This window comes from Neovison vison, chromosome 14 (assembly GCF_020171115.1).
Source record: "Neovison vison isolate M4711 chromosome 14, ASM_NN_V1, whole genome shotgun sequence".
In the NCBI taxonomy this organism is placed as follows: Eukaryota; Metazoa; Chordata; class Mammalia; order Carnivora; family Mustelidae; genus Neogale; species Neogale vison.
This window is the reverse complement of record NC_058104.1, coordinates 5,644,351-5,662,681: the sequence shown is the minus strand read 5'-3', so window position 1 is coordinate 5,662,681 and position 18,331 is coordinate 5,644,351. Positions and strand designations below refer to the sequence as shown.

General features: G+C 58.3%; 1 protein-coding gene across 3 annotated transcripts in view; it reads left to right on the top strand.

Moving 5' to 3' along the window:
• The window catches only part of TNRC18 (trinucleotide repeat containing 18), an 83,117-nt gene that overhangs the window by 32,720 nt on the left and 32,066 nt on the right, over positions 1–18,331 (top strand). For all 3 annotated transcript variants that reach the window (XM_044232567.1, XM_044232566.1, XM_044232565.1), the window contains 11 exons: positions 740–842; positions 1,150–1,355; positions 1,794–1,940; positions 2,391–2,581; positions 3,989–4,418; positions 5,724–6,722; positions 11,809–11,984; positions 12,498–12,634; positions 12,860–12,988; positions 14,667–14,838; positions 16,260–16,620. In XM_044232567.1, coding sequence (XP_044088502.1) covers positions 740–842; positions 1,150–1,355; positions 1,794–1,940; positions 2,391–2,581; positions 3,989–4,418; positions 5,724–6,722; positions 11,809–11,984; positions 12,498–12,634; positions 12,860–12,988; positions 14,667–14,838; positions 16,260–16,620 — 3,051 coding nt within the window. The remainder of the gene's footprint in view (positions 1–739; positions 843–1,149; positions 1,356–1,793; positions 1,941–2,390; positions 2,582–3,988; positions 4,419–5,723; positions 6,723–11,808; positions 11,985–12,497; positions 12,635–12,859; positions 12,989–14,666; positions 14,839–16,259; positions 16,621–18,331) is intronic.

The window sequence follows — 18,331 nt, the reverse complement described above, 5'->3', positions numbered from 1 at the left end:
GTGTCCCGAGTTCCGGCTCGTGGTGTAGAAAACGCCTAGGAAGAGGGGCTGGGACAGGAGTGGGAAGATGGTGGCAGGCCGATGAGGGACAGAGGAGACGGTGGGGGCCCTCCACGGGCTCCTGCCCTGCCCCACCTCCCCTTCGGTTAACTGGCTGAGTGCCAGGCTGGACTTGGGGACCTGCCTTCTCTGCTCTGAGGGGTCTCTGGGGGCCGGGCAGCTCATGGGAGGTGTGGTGGTACTAGCCTGGGTGGGTGGCGCGTGCCGGGCAAGGGCGGGGACGGGGGAGCCCCAGTGGCAGCTCCCGCATTTTCTGCTCACCCCCATATGGGTCATCATTGCTCTGGTTTTATTCTGTCTCGGTTTTAGAAAGACGGCTGCGTGTCTGCAGCAGCCAGCACCCCGATGAGACTTCGTGAGGCTTGAGGGTGGTGGCGGATTTCTGGGGACCTGGGTCTGGCTGTGCTGCTTTTTTGGCTTGAGGTCCTCCCTCCATCCTACCCATCCCGCCCCCAGATTCTGCCCTCCCAGCCCCAAAGTAGCAGAGCCGCGACAGTGAATGTACTTGGCCTTCTCGCAGGGTCCGTCTTAACAGCGTGCTGGGTGGCTCCCGTGGGAGTGCGAGTTATAGACGGGCCCTCTGGGGGGTGTGGAAGGGCCTGGCACCAAGGACATCTGGCCGGGAGGGGGGCTCGCTGGGGCCCTGGACTGGGGGTCACCACCTGTCTACTCCCCTCAGGGCACAGCCGAGCCGATGGTGACTGTGGGGATGAGAGGACCAGGCACCGGGAGGAGCGGCTGTTGGGGGCGCGGCTGGACCGAGACCAGGAGAAGCTCCTCAGGTGAGGGCTTGGGGGGCTGCCCAGGGGCTGGGGCGCATGACCCTAGTGGGTGTGGCCTCTTGTGTTGGGAGCTGGAGCTATCCTGGCCCAGGACCCTGATCCTAGGCCAGATGGCCCCACAGTCCCTCTCCAGGGAGTGTGTGTCCCCCCCCCTCCTGGGAGAGGCCCTGGGGGCCATTCTTTCCTGAGCCAGAGCTGGTTCCTCTTCATGCTCGGTGTCCGCTGGGTCTTTCGGGGGATAACTGTCCTTTCCCCCATCCCCTCCCTAGGCCCACGGGGCTGTTGCCAATGCCTGTTTCCCTTTCAGAGAAAGTAAGGAGCTGGCTGACCTGGCCCGTTTGCACCCCACCAGCTGTGCTGCTAATGGCCTGAACCCTAACCTCATGGTGACCGGTGGCCCATCGCTGGCAGGCTCCGGGCGCTGGTCCGCCGACCCCGCAGCCCACCTGGGCACTCATCCCTGGCTGCCCCGCTCGGGTAGCACATCCATGTGGCTCGCCGGGCACCCCTACGGTGGGTGTGGGGTGCGCGAGTTCCCTTCTCTGGTGCTTGAGGATAGCGTGGGCCCCACGTGTTCCTACCTGGAGCCCAGGGCTGGTGCCGGGGCATGACGGTGGGGGGGGGGGGGAGTTGCTCGTTGGTCCCACGCCCAGAGCGGGCTCCTGTCTTCCTGTGGCCAGGGCCTGGACCTCGCTTCCTCTGCCTGCACTTGAGCTCCCTCATGAGTCTGAGGAAGGCGGTCACTAAGACACCCGCCTTGTGGGGGTCTCTCTGCTGAGCCCATTAGGAGCTGGTGCCCAGGGGTGGGTGGCTGTGGACATGCTTGCAGCCTGTCACCCCTCAGCTTCCTGCCTGGAGGCCCCAGGAGGTGGGGGTCTGGGGAGCAGACAGCAAGTGGGTGGGCCTGTCCCCCCCGGCTCCTGGCCTTGACTCGGTTCTGGGTCCTCTTAGGCTTGGGCCCACCTCCTCTGCACCAGGGCATGGCGCCCGCCTTCCCGCCTGGCCTGGGGGGCTCCCTGCCATCAGCTTACCAGTTTGTGAGGGACCCCCAGTCGGGCCAGCTGGTGGTCATTCCCAGCGACCACCTGCCTCACTTTGGTAAGTGGTGGCCTTTGGGTGGAGGGCTCATGGGTAGGAGGCAGACCGGGGCTTCGAGGATGTTCTGATGTCCATGGTTTCCCCGTGTCATAAATCCATAGGCATCTTTGTTTTAATGTTCTCCTACCCAGAACCAAAGCAGGTTTTCCTTTCTGGGGCCTGCACACCCCTCCCCCCTGGCCCTGGTGCCTCCCATCCCTCAGGAGTCAGCTTGGCAGACCACTGGGTGTGGTGGGGAGGAGGGGATTGGAGACCCCCTGTTGGCATGCTCCTGTCGTAAGCATCCCGGGACATCCCACCTGGCGTGTGGATGGAGCGCTTGGGCCTGGGCCCTGGGCCAGGGAGGTGGGTGCAGAGGGAGGCTCCGGGCCAGCCGTGCCCCGCCTCCAGAGGGGGCGGCCGGGGGGCGCTGGGTGGCGGATGCAGCCTCACTGTGCGTCCTGCCCCTAGCGGAGCTGATGGAGCGGGCCGCGGCGCCCCCGCTCTGGGCTGCCCTGTACCCGCCGGGCCGCGGCCCCCTGCACCACGCCCAGCAGCTGCAGCTCTTCTCCCAGCAGCGCTTCCTGCGGCAGCAGGAGCTCCTGTACCTGCAGCAGCAGGCGGCCCAGGCCCTGGAACTGCAGAGGAGTGCCCAGCTCGTGGTGAGTGGCGGGGAGGGGTGGTGACGGGGCAGGGAGCCCGCTGCAGCCCCCCCAGGGATGGAGAGGCAGATGGCTCCACAGGCAGGAACTCAGCAGTTAAGAGCTGTGAGCTGTGAGGGAGAAAAGAAGGCAAAGAGGGCAGAGGCTGGTGGTCAGGGAGGGCCACCTGGAGGAGGAGGAAGCGTCAGCCCACAGACCCGAAGGAGTTGACCATGTACAAGCCCTTCAGGCACAGGGAACAACGTGAGCAGGCCCAGAGGTGGATGGGGACTGGCAGGGTACAGGGTGCAGCAGGGAAACTGAGGCAGGCGAGGCAGCCTGCTGAACTGGGGAAGTTTGCATTGGATGCTGTTTTCTGAGCCCAGGCTGACCTCCTCCTTGAGCTCCCCCGGCCAGGCTGCCAGCTCCATGGTCCCGGCTCCCTTCTCTGGCCAGGGCTGGCCTCTGACCACCATGTTGACTGATCGCAAGAGCTGGGAGACGAGGGGTTCCCCACGTGGGTGGCTCCCAAAAGTCCACAGCCCTCCTGCCTCCTCCTGCCTCCTTCCAGGACATCTGTCTTCTGCTTGGCCTGTCCCTTTTCCTTCAGGAAGTGGCCACTCCAGGGAAGTCCACCAAGGTGGCCCAAGCAGCAGGCAGGGCAGTGGACAGGGCCAGGGCCCGGGGTTTGACCCTCAGCTCTGGCGCACCTGGCTCTGTGCCCTTGAGTAAATGACTTAACGTCTCCGGGCTTAGGTTTCCTCCTCTGGAGAGTACTAGTAACCCTGCGTCATCAGGATTATCAGTGAGATTTAATAATCAGGAGAGTGGTTGGTGCTGGGAGCATTTCTTCCCAGTATGTTTTCTGTGACTGCCTGGCTCCCTGCCCCCCTCACCTCCCCCATGAGCACTGGTTGTCCTTCCATTGCCTCAAAGAGCATCAAATGCAGGAAGAGACACCCCCCCCCACAGGCATTTTGAGACCCAAAGGTGATAAGGCAGGAGGGTACTCAGTAGATAGTGAGTTCCCCGTGAGGGTAGCTATTCTAATGCCATCAAAGTGTGGGGAGTGGGGTGGCTCCTTTATCATCAGGAGCCTCATGCCTCCGCCCTGCCCTCCTTGTCCTGACAGCAGGTTCCCAGCAGGGCCAGCCTGGAGGCGCCCCCCCCCTCCCCGCACCAGCCCTGTCTGGGGGGTTCCCATCAGGGCCAGGCTGGAGGCGCCCCCCCCTCCCCGCACCAGCCCTGTCTGGGGTTCCACAAGGAACGCTGTGCTTGTTACACGCGAGTCAGGATGGAATGTCCATAGCAGGCCGGGAGGTTGGGCAGCCTGCACCCTGGACCCCGCTTGAGGGGCCCCCTGGGATTGGGGAGGTGCTGGGTGATGGCTCCTCCTGTGCTCACCCTGCCTGCCGGTCCCCTCCCCAGCAGGAACGGCTGAAGGCCCAGGAACATCGGGTGGAGATGGAGGAGAAGGTGAGCAAGCGGAGCCTGGAGGCTGCAGGCAAGGCCGGCCTGGCTGCCCCAGGCCCTGGGCTGCTGCCTCGGAAGCCCCCCGGCCTGGCTGCTGGCCCCACGGGCACCTATGGCAAGGCCATGAGCCCGCCACCATCTCCCCGCGCTTCCCCTGTGGCTGCCCTGAAGGCCAAGGTCATCCAGAAACTGGAGGATGTGTCCAAGGCACCCACCTATGCCTACCCCGCCACGCCCAGCTCCCACCCCAGCAGCCCGCCGCCCGCCTCCCCGCCGCCCACTCCTGGCATCACCCGCAAGGAGGAGGCGCCTGAGAATGTCGTGGAGAAGAAGGACTTGGAGTTGGAGAAGGAAGCCCCCAGCCCCTTCCAGGCCTTGTTCTCGGGTAGGAGTGAGGCTCAGACCCCCAGGGGCCGCGTGCTGCTTAGACTGGAGGGGGCTCGGGTTCTGGCAGAGCTGACCCCCGCCGCCGGTCCATGTACCCTCCATGGGTCCGGCCCTTCCTTCCTTCCTCTGTCTGCCGGTCCCTGCCGTGTGCCGGGTCTGCTCCCCGGCTCTGGAATGAACGCATGAGCATAGGGGGCTCGGCCTTTCTCGGGCCCCACTTCCGGGAGCACAGTTACGTTCGAACCTACCTTGGGGTGCCTGGGTGGCTCCGTCTGTAAGGACCCCTTGATCTCGGGGTCATGAGTTCAGGCCCCATGGTGGGTTCCACGGCGGGTACAGAAGCTATGGTATAAAAAAACAAAACAAAAAACCCAACTGTTTCCAAAGGACTCATTCTGAGGCTCAAGCAAAGCTAAGAACTGTCAGGCACACTGTGGCTGGCCCATGGGAGCTGCTGAGTGGGCACAGTGAGAACAGTAGCATGGGGATCCCCATTCTGGGGGTGCCCCCCGCTGCTGTGAGCACAGTGCTCTTCCCCACCCTGGCCTGGGTCAGTGGGAAGTGCAGCGGTGGCCTGAATGGCATGCCTCCTCCCTGGTGGCCCTTAGGAGTGTGAGAGCATGGCCGGGAGGATGTGAGTTCAAGTTCAGATTCTGCCACCAGAATGCTGTGTGACCCCTCTCTGGGGAGATTGCTCATGTCTGGCACGGAGCACGTGCCTGGGCCCCGGGAGGTGCTGTGTGCGCCCATCTCCCCCTGGTCAGCCCAGGGAGCACTGTGGAGATCCGCCCGCAGACCGTCCTGCTCTTGGAGAGGATGCTTCGATGGGGGGAGGGTAGAGTAGGAAGGTCGGGGGGGGGGGGAGGGCAGCACTGCATTACCGTTACTTCTTGAACAGCCTGGATGCCCCAGCTCTGCTCTAATGGGATGGGGCGGCAATGGTGGACTGGAGTTGTCCTGGGTGGGTGAGGGCTGTGGGCGGACTACTGAGTGTTTGCTTCTGGGCCAGCCTCGTGCTGGATGCTGTGGGGTTAGGGCTGGGGAGAGAAAGCAAGCCGATGATGATTTCTGCTTCTGAGACCTGAAGCCCCTTGGGGACAGGATGGTGGCTGACTTTTCTCTCTCTGGTCTGGACATGCCGATGTCCCCAGTTGCTGCCGGGAAGAGCTCCGTAGGCTGGCCGGGACAGGAGGGTGGCCACAGGGTCTCTGTCTTGGCTGGTGGGTGGATGTGCATGAGGACATGGGGGATGTCAGATGTGACAGGTCAGAGCGCCACTGCTGACTCTCCGTGTCCTCGGCAGATATCCCACCCAGGTACCCATTTCAAACCCTGCCGCCACACTACGGGAGGCCCTACCCGTTCCTGCTGCAGCCCACAGCGGCCTCCGACGCCGACGGCCGGGCCCCTGATGTGCCGCTCCCAGCCGATGGGCCCGAGCGCCTGGCGCTGTCGCCTGAAGACAAGCCTATCCGCTTGTCCCCCTCCAAGATCCCAGAGCCTCTGCGTGAGGGCCCCGATGAAGAGCCGCTGGTAGAACGGGAGGTGAAGGCCGAGGTGGAGGACATGGACGACGGCCCTGCAGAGGTGCCATCCTTGGAGTCTCCCCTGACACTGGCTCCCGAGGAAGCCCTGGCAGCCCCAAGCCCCGTGGCTGGCTGTGGAAGCGGTCTGCTGGAGGCCCAGGCGCTGAGCGCCAGCGGGCAGGGGGGCATGGAGCCCCCCGGGGGCCCGGACTTCGCGGAGGGGGCCGAAGCGCGGGTCGATTCCCCAGGCCGGACAGAACCGTGCACAGCCGCCCCGGACCTGGGGGTGCGACTGACGCCAGAGACACTGGTCGAGGCCAAGGAGGAGCCTGTGGAGGTGCCCGTCGATATGCCCATGGCTGTGTCCATGGCAGAGGCGGTGCCTGAGGAGGGCCTAGCACAGGCAGCCCCGAGCGAGCCCCGGCCCAGCCTGGAGTTGGCAGACTGTGACATGCCCGCCGGGGATGGGGAGTGCCTGAGTCTGGAGGCCAGAGAGGCTGCACCTGTGCCCAGCGGCTCCTGCTTCCTGGAGGAGGAAGGCTCCGACCAGTTTCTGCCCGGCCTGGAGGACCCACTGGCTGGTATGAACGCTCTGGCGGCGGCTGCAGAACTGCCCCAGGCCAGGCCTCTGCCCTCCCCGGGCCCCGGCACCCAGGCCCTGGAGAAGCTGGAGGCGGCGCAGAGCCTGGTCCTGGAGCAGAGTTTCTTGCACGGGATCACCCTGCTGAGTGAGATCGCCGAGCTGGAGCTGGAGAAGAGGAGCCAGGAGGTGGGAGGTGAGCCACAAGGGGTGCTTGGTGTCTGGGGCTTTTTTTTTTTTTTTTACATTTTTAACTTTGTAAGAATTTAACGATTTTGAAAATCCTTAGGAAATGGCTTGTGTTTGGTTTTTATATTTTTAAGTGGAGGCAAAATCCACATAATGAAATTGACCATTTCAGTTGGTCACAAGTCAGTAGTGTTCCAAGCGCCTTCATGTTACCATGCAGCTATGGGTTTCTTAGTGATGACGTTTCTCCTTGTTCTTTCAGTGCGGGGTTCTTCACTGGCACCATTCTTGGTGTTGCAGGGGACAGGAACTCTCCTTTGAACCTAGAAAATGGTGGGGTTAATTGATTGGCTCTTGGAACCGAAGTACAGTGGTAATTAGTAAGTTTCAGCTATGGCTGGATCTGGGCGTTTCAAGTCATCAGGAGTTTCTTTTCCTGTATACCCCTTCCCCATCTCTCTCTCCATCTGCTCCATTTTCCTCTCTGTTGGCCTCATTCACAGCAGGCCCACTGCCCCCATGGGGGTCACCAGCACTTCCTTGCAGGTCTACAGGCCTACCCGATTCAGCAGACTCTAAAAAGAGGCCACCGCTTTCTTGGGTACCTCTGGCAAATGTACTTTGATTCATTCTCATTGGCTCCCTGGGGTTCATGCTCTCTGCAGAAGCAAAGTGTGGCTGGGGAGATGGGAAGGAACAGGCTGATTGATTGTTCACTGCCCCTCACGGGGTTCTCCCTTCTGGAGGGCAGGGTGCAGGGGTCCTTTCCTCAGAAGGAAACAGGTACTGTCAGCAGAAGGGCAGTGAATTCTGGGCTAGGCACAAACCCACTGGTGTTCAACACAGAAACTCAGGGCGTTCCAAGAAATGTGTACAGAAGGAGCTGTGGGCCAGGCGAGCCTCACCACCCCACGCTCGGCCCAGAACTGGCATGAAGGAGGGAAGGGCCCAGGCGACAGCTGTCAGGGTGGTAATGTGTTGCTAGTGTTTTGGTGCATTTTTTCTAGAACTTTTTCTGTACACACACCACTTCTAAAATTAAGATCGTTTTGTAAACAATGTTCTGTGAGCCTCCCTTTTCACTTAGCATATCTGTATGAAATATTTTTCAGAGCTGTGTGTCTTGACAGTTTTTTTTAGGGACCGTCAAGTTTTCTAGATCATGGAGGGCCCACCCTTTAGTAACCTAGTCCTAGATGGTACTGCCCTTTGTTTTGTTTTGTTTTGCTGTTGTATGTAATATGATGATTATGCCTGAAGAAAAATCCTTGGCCGTCCCTCTGATTTTCCTGGGGGTCTGTTCCCAGGGGTGGAATTGCTAGGTCAGAACCAAGGCCACATTTTCAAGGCCTGTTCATTGCCATTGTCCTGTGGCCCCCTGGAAGCCTGAACGGGTGCCGCCCACCTCCCCACAGGGGTCCGTTGTCGGGTTCTTGTTGTCAAAAAGTTCATGACTTCTTTTCTCTCGTTTAAATAGTTTCGTACAAAAAATTATTTTTCAGAAGAAAACGAAAATCCTTTTGGAGTCCTGCCAGCAGGTGCTGGGTTTTCAGTGGGGGACGCAGAGGGCCCAGCTGGGAAGGAGGGGCTGAAGATGGGTCGCCTGGTTTGGGGACTGCTGCCCACCGTTGCTCCTTTGCACGCCCCTGCCTCATTTTCTGTTCGGGAGTCCTACTTGCCCTCATCTACCTGTGTGCCGGCACAGTTTTTAGACAAGGCTGTCCATGTGCAGCCCTTGGCACTGTTGGGTGGTGACAGGCAGTAATAGTGGACATAGTGGGAAGGGCACAGGGTGGAGGGGAGAAGGCCAGGGATCCTCTTCTTTTTTTTTTTTTTTTTTTTAAAGATTTTATTTATTTGACAGAGAGAGATCACAAGCAGGCAGAGAGGCAGGCAGAGAGAGAGAAGGAAGCAGGCTCCCTGGCAGAGAGCCCGATGCGGGACTCGATCCCAGGACCCTGAGATCATGACCTGAGCGGAAGGCAGTGGCTTAACCCACTGAGCCACCCAGGTGCCCAGGGATCCTCTTCTTGATTAAAGTGACCCGAGGAAGGTCAGGGAGGAACTCTTCTGGGGGAAACATTCCAGGGTGACAAAACAGTAGGTGCAAAGGCCCTGAGGTGAATGGTGGGTGTGGCTCTGTGTGTGGCACATTGGAACAGGAGCCAGGAGGCTGGGAGTAGAGTGGAGTGGAAGGAGGAGAGTGGTGGCCACAAGGAGCTTGGCGGGTTGGGCAGGGGATGGGGTCCCCGGGCCCTCCTGAAAGAGGGTGTGGAGTTGCAGTGATAGGATCAGATTTCAGTGGGGTCATTTTGGGGGCTGTGTGCATAATTGATGCTGAGACAGGTGTGGATGCAAGGGAGACCCAGGAGGAGACTCTAGGCCCTGGGGGTGGGGCGGGGCAGGTGGAGGTGAGGAGCTGGAGGATTCTGAGTGGAAGTTAAGGTGCAGCCAGTGGGCTTTTGCCAGACTCTGGGTGGGTGTAAGAGCAAGTCCAAGGTTCCTGGCCTGACCTGTGGAAGAGCACTTTTCGGGAGGTGGGGGGTTGGGGATTGGCGGGGGGGGTGGGGGGAGACTTTGTGACCTGCAGGTGGTTTCTGCTGAGGAGGTGTGGTCCAGGGCTGGCTGGGTGGCCCTGGGCTGGATCTGTGGCCCTGGTCTGGCTAGTGCACTTGGGAGGTGCTGGTGTGTAGGGGTTGTGTGTGCTGAAGGTTCTGGTAGCCCTTTTCTCTTCCCAGCAGTTGCTGACAGGATACAGAGCATCAGTCCTCCACAAAAGGCCCCAGGTGGCACTTAGAGCTTCCCCATGGCCCATGGGTCACATCCGTGCTGGTACCTCCACAGGGCTGGTGTGCTGGTTAGCGGGGGCTGCTGTCACAGACACCACCGACTGCGGGACTCAGAGAGCAGAAACGTGTCGTCTCCTAGTTGGGTGAGGGGGCAAGCAGGGCTGGGTCCTGTGGAGGCCTCTCCTGTGTCCTCGCCTGGTTGCCCCTTTTGCCTGTGTCCAGAGTTCCCTTTCCCTTAGGGACACAGTCCTCCTGGATTAGGGTTCCTCTAATAACTTGATTTCCTCTTTAGAGGCTCGCAAAATAAGGTCACTTTCTGAGGTCCTGGGGTCAGGACTTCGGCGTGTGGATTTGGCAGGGGACACAGTTCATCCCATAGCAGCTGGCCTACGGTCATCCCGCCTTCCCTGGGCTGTCAGTCGTGAGAGCCCCAGCAGGACTGGTTTGGAGGGCGATGGAGGAGACAAAGGTGCACCTTGGTCCCCTCCTCTGTAACGGGGTGGCCCTCTCCTGCCTTACCCAGCAACTGACTCTGATGGCTTGGAGGACCTTGTGGGCCCCGCACCAGCCCCCCTTGTGAGCTGATGGGGTTCACTGAGTTGCTGTCTCAGTTTCTGCAAGGATATGGAAGAGCAGAACCCTTGGCTCTTAATCGGTGGTGACACTCCTGGTTGTCACTGCTCGGGGGAGTACTGCTGACATCTAGTGGGCAAAGGTAGGAGATGCCACTGCAGCAACTGTAGCGCATGCCCAGGACAGCCACAACTTTGGGGTGGGGGGGCCGAGGAGGAGCTGAGCCAACTTGGATGGCGCCAAGGTCGAGAAGCCCTGAGCCACGTGAGAAAAGTCACTGATGTTGATTTTATGGAGCTATACGCATCGGTAGTAAAGAATATACTTTTTTCTTTGGTACACGTGAAAAACTAGCACCTCAGGTACACTCACAAAACCCGATCACACGTTAGATCACTGAGAAAACACCAGTTTAAAAAAAAAGAAAGAAAGAAAGAAAGAAAACTTCTTTAACTTTGGGAGAGACTGGAGGGGAAATGACCTCCTATGAGCCACTGCTGAGATGCTGGGTTGGTGCGCCCTTTCTGGAGGTGGCTGGAATATTTGTCAGAGAAATGTACGTACCTCTATTATGTTACTCACACAGGTGGGAATTCTAGAACACGCGTGTCCTGACTGTGTGCCTATCCACCCACTACCAAAAAAAATTTTAGAAATGACTAAAATCTCCTATTAGTAGAGGTTACTTATTTAGATTGATTAAAACTCCGCAGTGCCAGGGCGCCTGGGTGGCTCAGTGGGTTAAGCCCCTGCCTTCGGCTCAGGTCATGATCTCGGGGTCCTGGCATTGAATCCCGCATCGGGCTCTCTGCTCAGCAGGGAGCCTGCTTCCTTCACCTCCTCTCTCTGCCTGCTTGTGATCTCTCTCTGTCAAATACATAAATAAAATCTTAAAAAACAAACAAACAAACAAACACAACTCCGCAGTGCCAGAGAATTTTAGGCACCTGTTACTGGGTCTGGCCATGTAAAGTTGCTGTTATTATGGTGTCTTTGATCTGCAGAGGGGTCAGTGTTGTAAGTTTTAGGCTCATAACATGTGGTAAACATTCGTTTTGCCATGCTGCGTAGAGTCGTGAGGTGTTCTTCTGTGTTGTGGGTTGGTGCCATTTTCGTGTTTATAAAGGATGCCCACGGACATCACTTGTGTTCGAATACGGGCACCTGTTTCTGGGATCTTCTACCAGAACGTCTCCTTTGGCACTTCTGGTGGCAGGGGCAACTCTCTTGGGGAGGGGAAGGTATTCTTTCTTCACCCCTTTCTGCCAGGTTTGTGTTTCTTATGTTCTCATATTAGTTTTACAGTTTATAAAACTTAACTTGGGCTTCTTTTTTTCTGGAAGTTAAGAGTGTGCATATTCCTCATGGAAAATGTAAAGGGCAGATAGTGGAAAGAGGCACACTCCAGAAAGTACCTCTGCCGGCACTTGGTGACTTTGTATAGCAATGGACATTTGGAACGGGGTCATGCTGTGTGCTCCAACTCTCGCTCGTTCTCATTTAGCACCATGCACCATTTCTTGCTTCTTGGAAAGGCCGCGGTGTAGTCGGCATCCTTGGGGCCACCATGTGGCCTTAGGCAAGCCCTGAGCTGGTCCTGGGCCTCATTCTCCTCCCTCTTTGGGGTCGGGCTGGCTGCCAAGTCCAGGAATCCTGCCCCCAGGCAGCGCCTAGAATCCTGCCCCCCAGGGCAGGCATAGACGCATGGGCTCACCTGCCTCCCATGTGCAGGTGCAGAGCGGGGCCCAGCAGTGCGGCCCTCCCTGGAGAGCCTGCTGGCAGCCAGCAGCCACATGCTGAAGGAGGTGTTGGACAGCCCCTTCGTGGACCCACTCAAGAACCTGCGGCTTCCGCGGGAGCTGAATCCCAACAAGAAGTACAGCTGGATGCAGAAGAAAGAGGAACGGGTGAGGTGTCCCGGGCCTGTTTTTGCCTGCCTGTGGGGTCTGGGGTGGGTCCCCCAGAGATGCCATCTTGCTGGGGACATGGCTGGCTTTGGAGTTGGAAGGGCCTGATCTGAGTCCAGCTTCTGCCACTGACTTGCTGTGCAGTCCTGGGCGAACTCTTTTCCCTTTCTGGGTCTCAGTTTATCCGTGGGACAATGGGCGACAGCCTGATGGGTTGGGAAGAGCAGGCCTGCTCTTCGCTGCCTGTGGGCCCCGGGCAAGCACCTCACGTTTCTGAGCCTCCATCTATAAATGATGGGTAACGCGACGGGCCATGCTGCTTAAGCAGCTGTCCGGGGCCACACAGCCCTTGGACTTGGTTTTTGATCCCTATTCTGCGTTCTGCCCACGGCCTTGGCTAATAAGTGGCAGAGATGGGGTTCGAGCTAGGGCCCCGTCACCATCAAGCCTCGCCACTCCTGTGGGTGGCAGGAGCTGGTGGGTGTCAGCGTTCTCACCCCGCTCTCCCCGCAGATGTATGCGATGAAGTCGTCCTTGGAAAGCATGGACGCCATGGAGCTGGACTTCCGGATGCGGCTGGCCGAGGTCCAGCGGCGGTACAAGGAGAAGCAGCGAGAGCTGGTGAAGCTGCAGAGACGCCGCGACCCTGAGTGAGTGTGCCCCCAGCCACATCCCGCGGCCCCGGCCGGCCCGGTGACAAGGCTGCAGCAGGCAGAGGCCTGCTTGGGCTCTCATAGGCGTTGGCGCTCAGTAGGTTGGCTGTGGTAGGCCATTAGAGGTGTGTGTGGACCTGAGTGACGTGTGTGTATCGTGTGTCCTCCTCCGCGCCCCCTCTACCCCCCAGGTTCACAGCCAAGCGTGTGATTCTTTTTAAGGGACAGGCGCGAGGAACCCCATAGAAGCTTGGCACGCAGAGGCCCTGGCAGGCCGAGGAAACGGACCCACGCCCTGAGCGCCCTGTCGCCCCCCCGCAAGAGAGGGAAGAGCCGCAACAGTAGCGGAAAGTAAGGCTGGCCCCTCGGTGGGTCGGGAACTGGCATAGAGCTCGGAGGGGAGGAGCACAGGCCCGCAGAGGGCCTGCGTCTGGGCACCGGGGACCTCGAGTCCCTCGGACTCTGACCCGCCTGGTTGGTAGCTCTCAGGGAGCACAGTGTGCGCTGCCCGGGCCAGGAGGGTGAGCCAGGCGAGTGGCGAATGGACAGGCAGACTCATCCCCCCAGCAGTGAATGGCAGATGAGCCCAGGGAGAGAGGTGTCCCTGCTGTCAGCCAAGCCCTTCCCTCCCCTTCCTGCCACACCTGCTTCCTTCAGGGTTAGGGACGAATTCCTGCCCTTCTTCACCTGCCTCCTCCCTACAGAGGGATTCGCTGAACTTTCAGCCCCGCCAGGACGGGCTCTGACTTGTGCTGTCACTTGGTTCCCTGTGTGACTGACAGTGTTATTCCTGTCCTCCTGGCCTGACCCGTTGGCTTGTTGCACCTGAGCCTGTGACCCAGGGGTGCTCCTTTGTGTGTTCCTTGAGTGGTAGCAGAAACAGCATGTGGCACCTCTGGAGGTTTTTTTGAATGGTGGCTGGAATGAGAGCTCTTCCTCTGGGCTGGGCTGGGAGTGATGCTCCGATCTTCTTGGTGTCGGGAGTAGCATGAGCCGAATGAGGCCCATCAGAGCAGCGGGGTTGGAATGCACCTCGGCCTGGGTTATTGGGGCAGGGCAGATACTAGGCAGCCTGGTGCTTGGCTTGAGGAAGCAGAGGGGGCCGCAGGGTGGCTTCCGAAGGCACAGGAAAGGCAGTGGGTTGGCCATGGGTCTTGTCAGAAGACCTCCCCAAGGGCCCCCGTGAATTGCATTTATCCTTCTCGGATGTTCCTGTTGGAGAAGAGGATGGAGACCAGAAGAAATTCCCTACCGCTGGCCAAAGGAGGGTAGGGAAGCAATTCCTGAAGACAGCAGAGGTTGGGGTCGCCAGCAGGCAGCCCCTGCGTTGGAGCATGGCCCCGAGATGGGCACGCTTTCCTGCTTTTGCGTCCCACCTGCATCCAGTGTTTATTGTGACCTAGAGCTGTGTGCTAGCTTTTTGGAGCCTGTTTTCCCCCTGTGTAAAAAAACCAGCATGTAGAACATTGTTGTGGTTGGAATATAAAGCCCTGGCCTGGGAAAAAGCACATAGTAAGCACCAAGTAAATATTAGTTGCTCTTGTTACTTGTGAAGGTTTAGCTTAAAGTAGGTAAGAGAAGCCTTCAACCTGGGACTGTATTCTTGACTGCGTTAATCCCAGGGGTGCAGGAGACCAGCCGGAGACCCTTAATCCCCCTCCCGTTCTGGGAGTTCTTTGACATTTCTGATCCTTGTTCTTGGCACGTTTTGATAAGGGGTGTGCGTGTGTGTGTGTGAGTGAGTGTATGTATGAAGAAGCACGAGCGAGAAAGAGGCCAGCAGAGGATACTGCTGTGGAGAAGTGTTTCTTCTTTCCTGTTAAACTCACTCTGCCCCATTCACAAATAGAATCCCAGCACCATAGCTTTGCAGGATCGGTTTCCCCAGATTCGTCCCTCTGCCATCACTGTCTGTGCCTCGACATCCGGAGCCCAGCCTTCAGGGCCGTGAGGGCGGACCCCATTCCCACCCCCACCCCTTGAGTCTTCGCTGGCCAGGGTGTTGACCAGCTGTGCATCTGGGTTTCAGGCTGAGCAGCAAGCCTCTGCTGACGTCGGAGGAGTACGAGCTTGGAGCAGGCATGAGGAAGAGGCACAAGGGACCTGAGGAGGAACACGATGGCCTTGTTGCCCCGGGGAAAGCGAGGGGCAGGAGCCAGCCTTGGGACGAGCACGAATCCTCATCCGACTTCATGAGTCAGGTCAGTAAGCTGCCATCCTAGGGTAGAAGGTCTGGAAAGTGTGCCAGAGTTCACACTCCCTCTACAGGTCTGTTGATCATCCTAGTCCTGCACAGAAACTATAGAAATAATTGCTTTAGTGCCAGAGGGACTGTCCTCCAGTCTTATTGGGCTGGGGAGTGGGGTGGGGCATGGATCAAGGCCCAGAGGAAGTCAGAAACTTAGAAGTAGCACAGCCTCAGGTAGCGCTGGGACTGAAAGCCACACCCCCTGTGTGTGCTCCATGACCCTTTGCTGAAGCCACGAAGACAGGCTGCAAGTTCTTAACCAAATAATGCAATTACTGTTGTTTAACAGTGTAATCGTCTAATGAGCAGCTTCATCGTTCCATAGTTCTAAGAAACAAGGGCTTGATGCCATTGTAATTTCCTTGTGAACTCTCCAGGGGTAATGGGGTGAGAGCCAACTCCTTGATTTTTCTTATTTCTGCAGAGCATTGAAATCGTCCACTTAAGGCCCGTGTCTCTAAATACTAATGTACCTTGTCATCCCTCCTCATAAAGCTCCACAGAAGGGAACTCTTTCCGTTGATTTGGCCATCAGAGGGAAATACATAAGGGAGACTGGATCCACGAGGAGTTAACAGAGCTAGTCTGTATGTCAGGATCCTTTATTTGCAAATCGTGAGGGATGCTTCTTGGCTGTTCAAATAACCCTATCCCTCCTTTCTCGCCCGTATGATGTTAACCGATTAAAGAAAATACAGCTAAAATGTTCAGACGAGGGGCGTTAATGGCTTTGGAACTGCACATTGCACATTTCCTTTTGATAGCAAACGACTACAGCAGACATGGCAACCAGGAATTTAATCTGAGATCTCGAATCGCTGTTGACTGCTTCGGGCATCCAAGGCACACCTGAGGCATTCTCTTGGCAGCTCCCGCCTATTCATTTGGATGGGCCAGTTTAGGATGTGCTGTAGTCTTCCTGGGCTGCTTCAGGTGCTCAAGTTAAATGGATGGACCATGCTAGGATTTGAGGTTTCTGTCTTGGTTGCATGCCTCCTCCTCCCCTGCCTCCTGGCGTATCAGCAGGGCCACTTGCTTGAAGGGCTTCCCTAGGAGGCATGAGAGTGTCGGGGAGAGCCAGTGGCAGTGCCAGCGTTAGCGATCGCTGCAGCCAGGGTAACAGCACTGTGATAAGAGCTTCACGGGCCTCATCTCAGTTCACCTTCAGGACAACCCCAAGAGGCCTGCCTATAATTCTCCCCATTTTCCGGATCGGGGAGAACAGAGGCTCAGAGGGGTTGAGCAACTTGCTGGAGGCCACGGAGGCAGGGAGAAGGGACCGGAGCCCCGCTTCATCAGAGCCCGTGCGCTGAAGCCCAGTCTCGTCCTTTCGCCAAACGTCTTAACCCGTGACTTCCCGACTTCCCTCTACAGCTGAAGATTAAAAAGAAAAAGATGGCCAGTGACCAGGAGCAGCTGGCCAGCAAGCTGGACAAGGCCCTGTCGCTCACGAAGCAGGACAAGCTCAAGTCGCCCTTCAAGTTCTCGGACAGCTCTGGGGGCAAGTCCAAAGCGAGCGGGGGCTGTGGCAGGTACTTGACGCCCTACGACAGCCTGCTGGGCAAGGACAGGAAGGCGCTGGCCAAAGGCCTCAGTCTGTCCCTCAAAGCCTCCAGAGAAGGTAAACACAAAAGGGCCGCCAAAGCCAGGAAGATGGAGGTGGGCTTCAAGGCCAGAGGCCAGCCCAAGTCGGCCCACTCCCCGTTCGCCTCGGAAGTGAGCAGCTACTCCTACAGTAAGTAGCGGACGCCGCGCCGCCTCGGGCCGCTTCCTCTCTCTCCTCGGTCTCCTCTCTCTCACGGGCGCTCGAAGGTCTCTTCTGCTTCCGCGCGGGCTCTAGGCCGGAAGTGTGGGGGGGAGGGGGGCGGAGGGTATGGAAAGCGGAAGTGCCTGTGATTGGTGGGTGGGAGGGGAAGTCCGCCGGCGTGTGGCGGTCCTTCGCGCCTTTGCCAGAGGAGTCCGTGCGGAGGCCTTTGCGCGACAGAGTCAGCGGCTGCTCAGCCTAGAGTGGCCGTTTGCGACGACCGACCGTAGAGCGGAGCCTGCGTCCTCTGCCCACAGGCGGCTCTCAGTCCACTGGCGGGGCGTTCAGAGGAATAGCGTCTGTTCGCAGAGCGCACGCCGTGCCGGGCGGTGCTGGGCAGCGCGCTGAGGGCTGTGCGGGCCGTGTTTGCGTCTGTGTTTTCCACAGCACTCCAGGTGGCTGCCCTAGGTTGTGCCCGGGGCTGGATCGCCTGGGTTGGGAGCGCCGAACTGGGAAGTGCAGCTGCTGCTGGACTGAGGGGGCTGCTCGTCCTCTCACTGGCCGGGGCCTGCTGCATGGGAGCTCCTTCCCTGGGCACTCGGGAATGCGGCTTTCCTGAGCCGGGGGCCCCAGACTTGGGCCGGGGGCCTCCTCCTGTGGCGTGTAGTAGGTGCTCCTGGGTGTGCGTGCACGCCTGCGCAATGGTTGGCCTTTCACGGCCTTCGGTGGTACATAGTAGGTGCGCCTGGGTGTGCGTGCACGCGGGCAGATGGCTGGCCCTTCATGGCCTTAGGTGGCACGTAGTAGGTGCTCTGTGTGTGCACGCGTGCGTGCGTGCGCGCGGGCAGATGGCTGGCCCTTCACAGCCTTCAGTGGCACATAATAGGTGCTCCCGGGTCTGTGTGCAGTCTCTGCTGGCTCTGGGACGCTATATGGCAGATGCTGTGTGTGCAGATGGCTGGTCTTCCATGGGCCTGTGGTGATGGGTAGTAGGTGCTCCTTGGTTTGTGTGTGAGTGGAGCCCCAAATGCCCAGAACCCAGGCGCACAAAGCCAGTGGCTGCTGTAGAAAGGCCTGGAGGGGCTTTGCATGCAGCTCCCGGCAGTCCTCAGCAGGGTCTGTTGCCGGAGTCCCCATGCCCTGACTCAGGTGGAGGGCTTTTTCGTTTGGACTGCCTGGATGTGGGTATCTGGGCTTGTGATTGGCTTTGCTTGGTTTATAGGAAGAGTGGTTGGATGTCAAGTGCAGGAAAGTCGACACCTGTAATGCTATTAAAGTTTGTTTTCTTGAGGAAAGGAAATAAAGTGTTTATGGACTTGGAGTTAAATTATTGTTGCCCTCACAGGGCTGTTGTGAGCTCTAGTGAGTTCACGTTGGTAAAAGCTGGCTGTGGCATAAGTTTAAGCTGCTGCTGTTGTTGGTGTCTTTTTTTGTTTTTGTTTTTGTTTTCTTTTAACATTTGTATGTTTGGTTACTCAGGACTAATGGGTCTCTAGGACTGATGTAGAGACAAATATGTGAGGTAAACAGCTCCTTTGTGCCTTATGTGTTGAGGACATGCTTGATTGCCATAGTTTTTGTGGCCCTTAACTTAGGATGGGTATGATATGACCAGGTCCATGGCTACCATGAGCTCATCTCAGAACTCATAGCCCCAGAGGAGGAGGAAAAAAGGACTCTCTGATATTTCCATCTCTAGGTT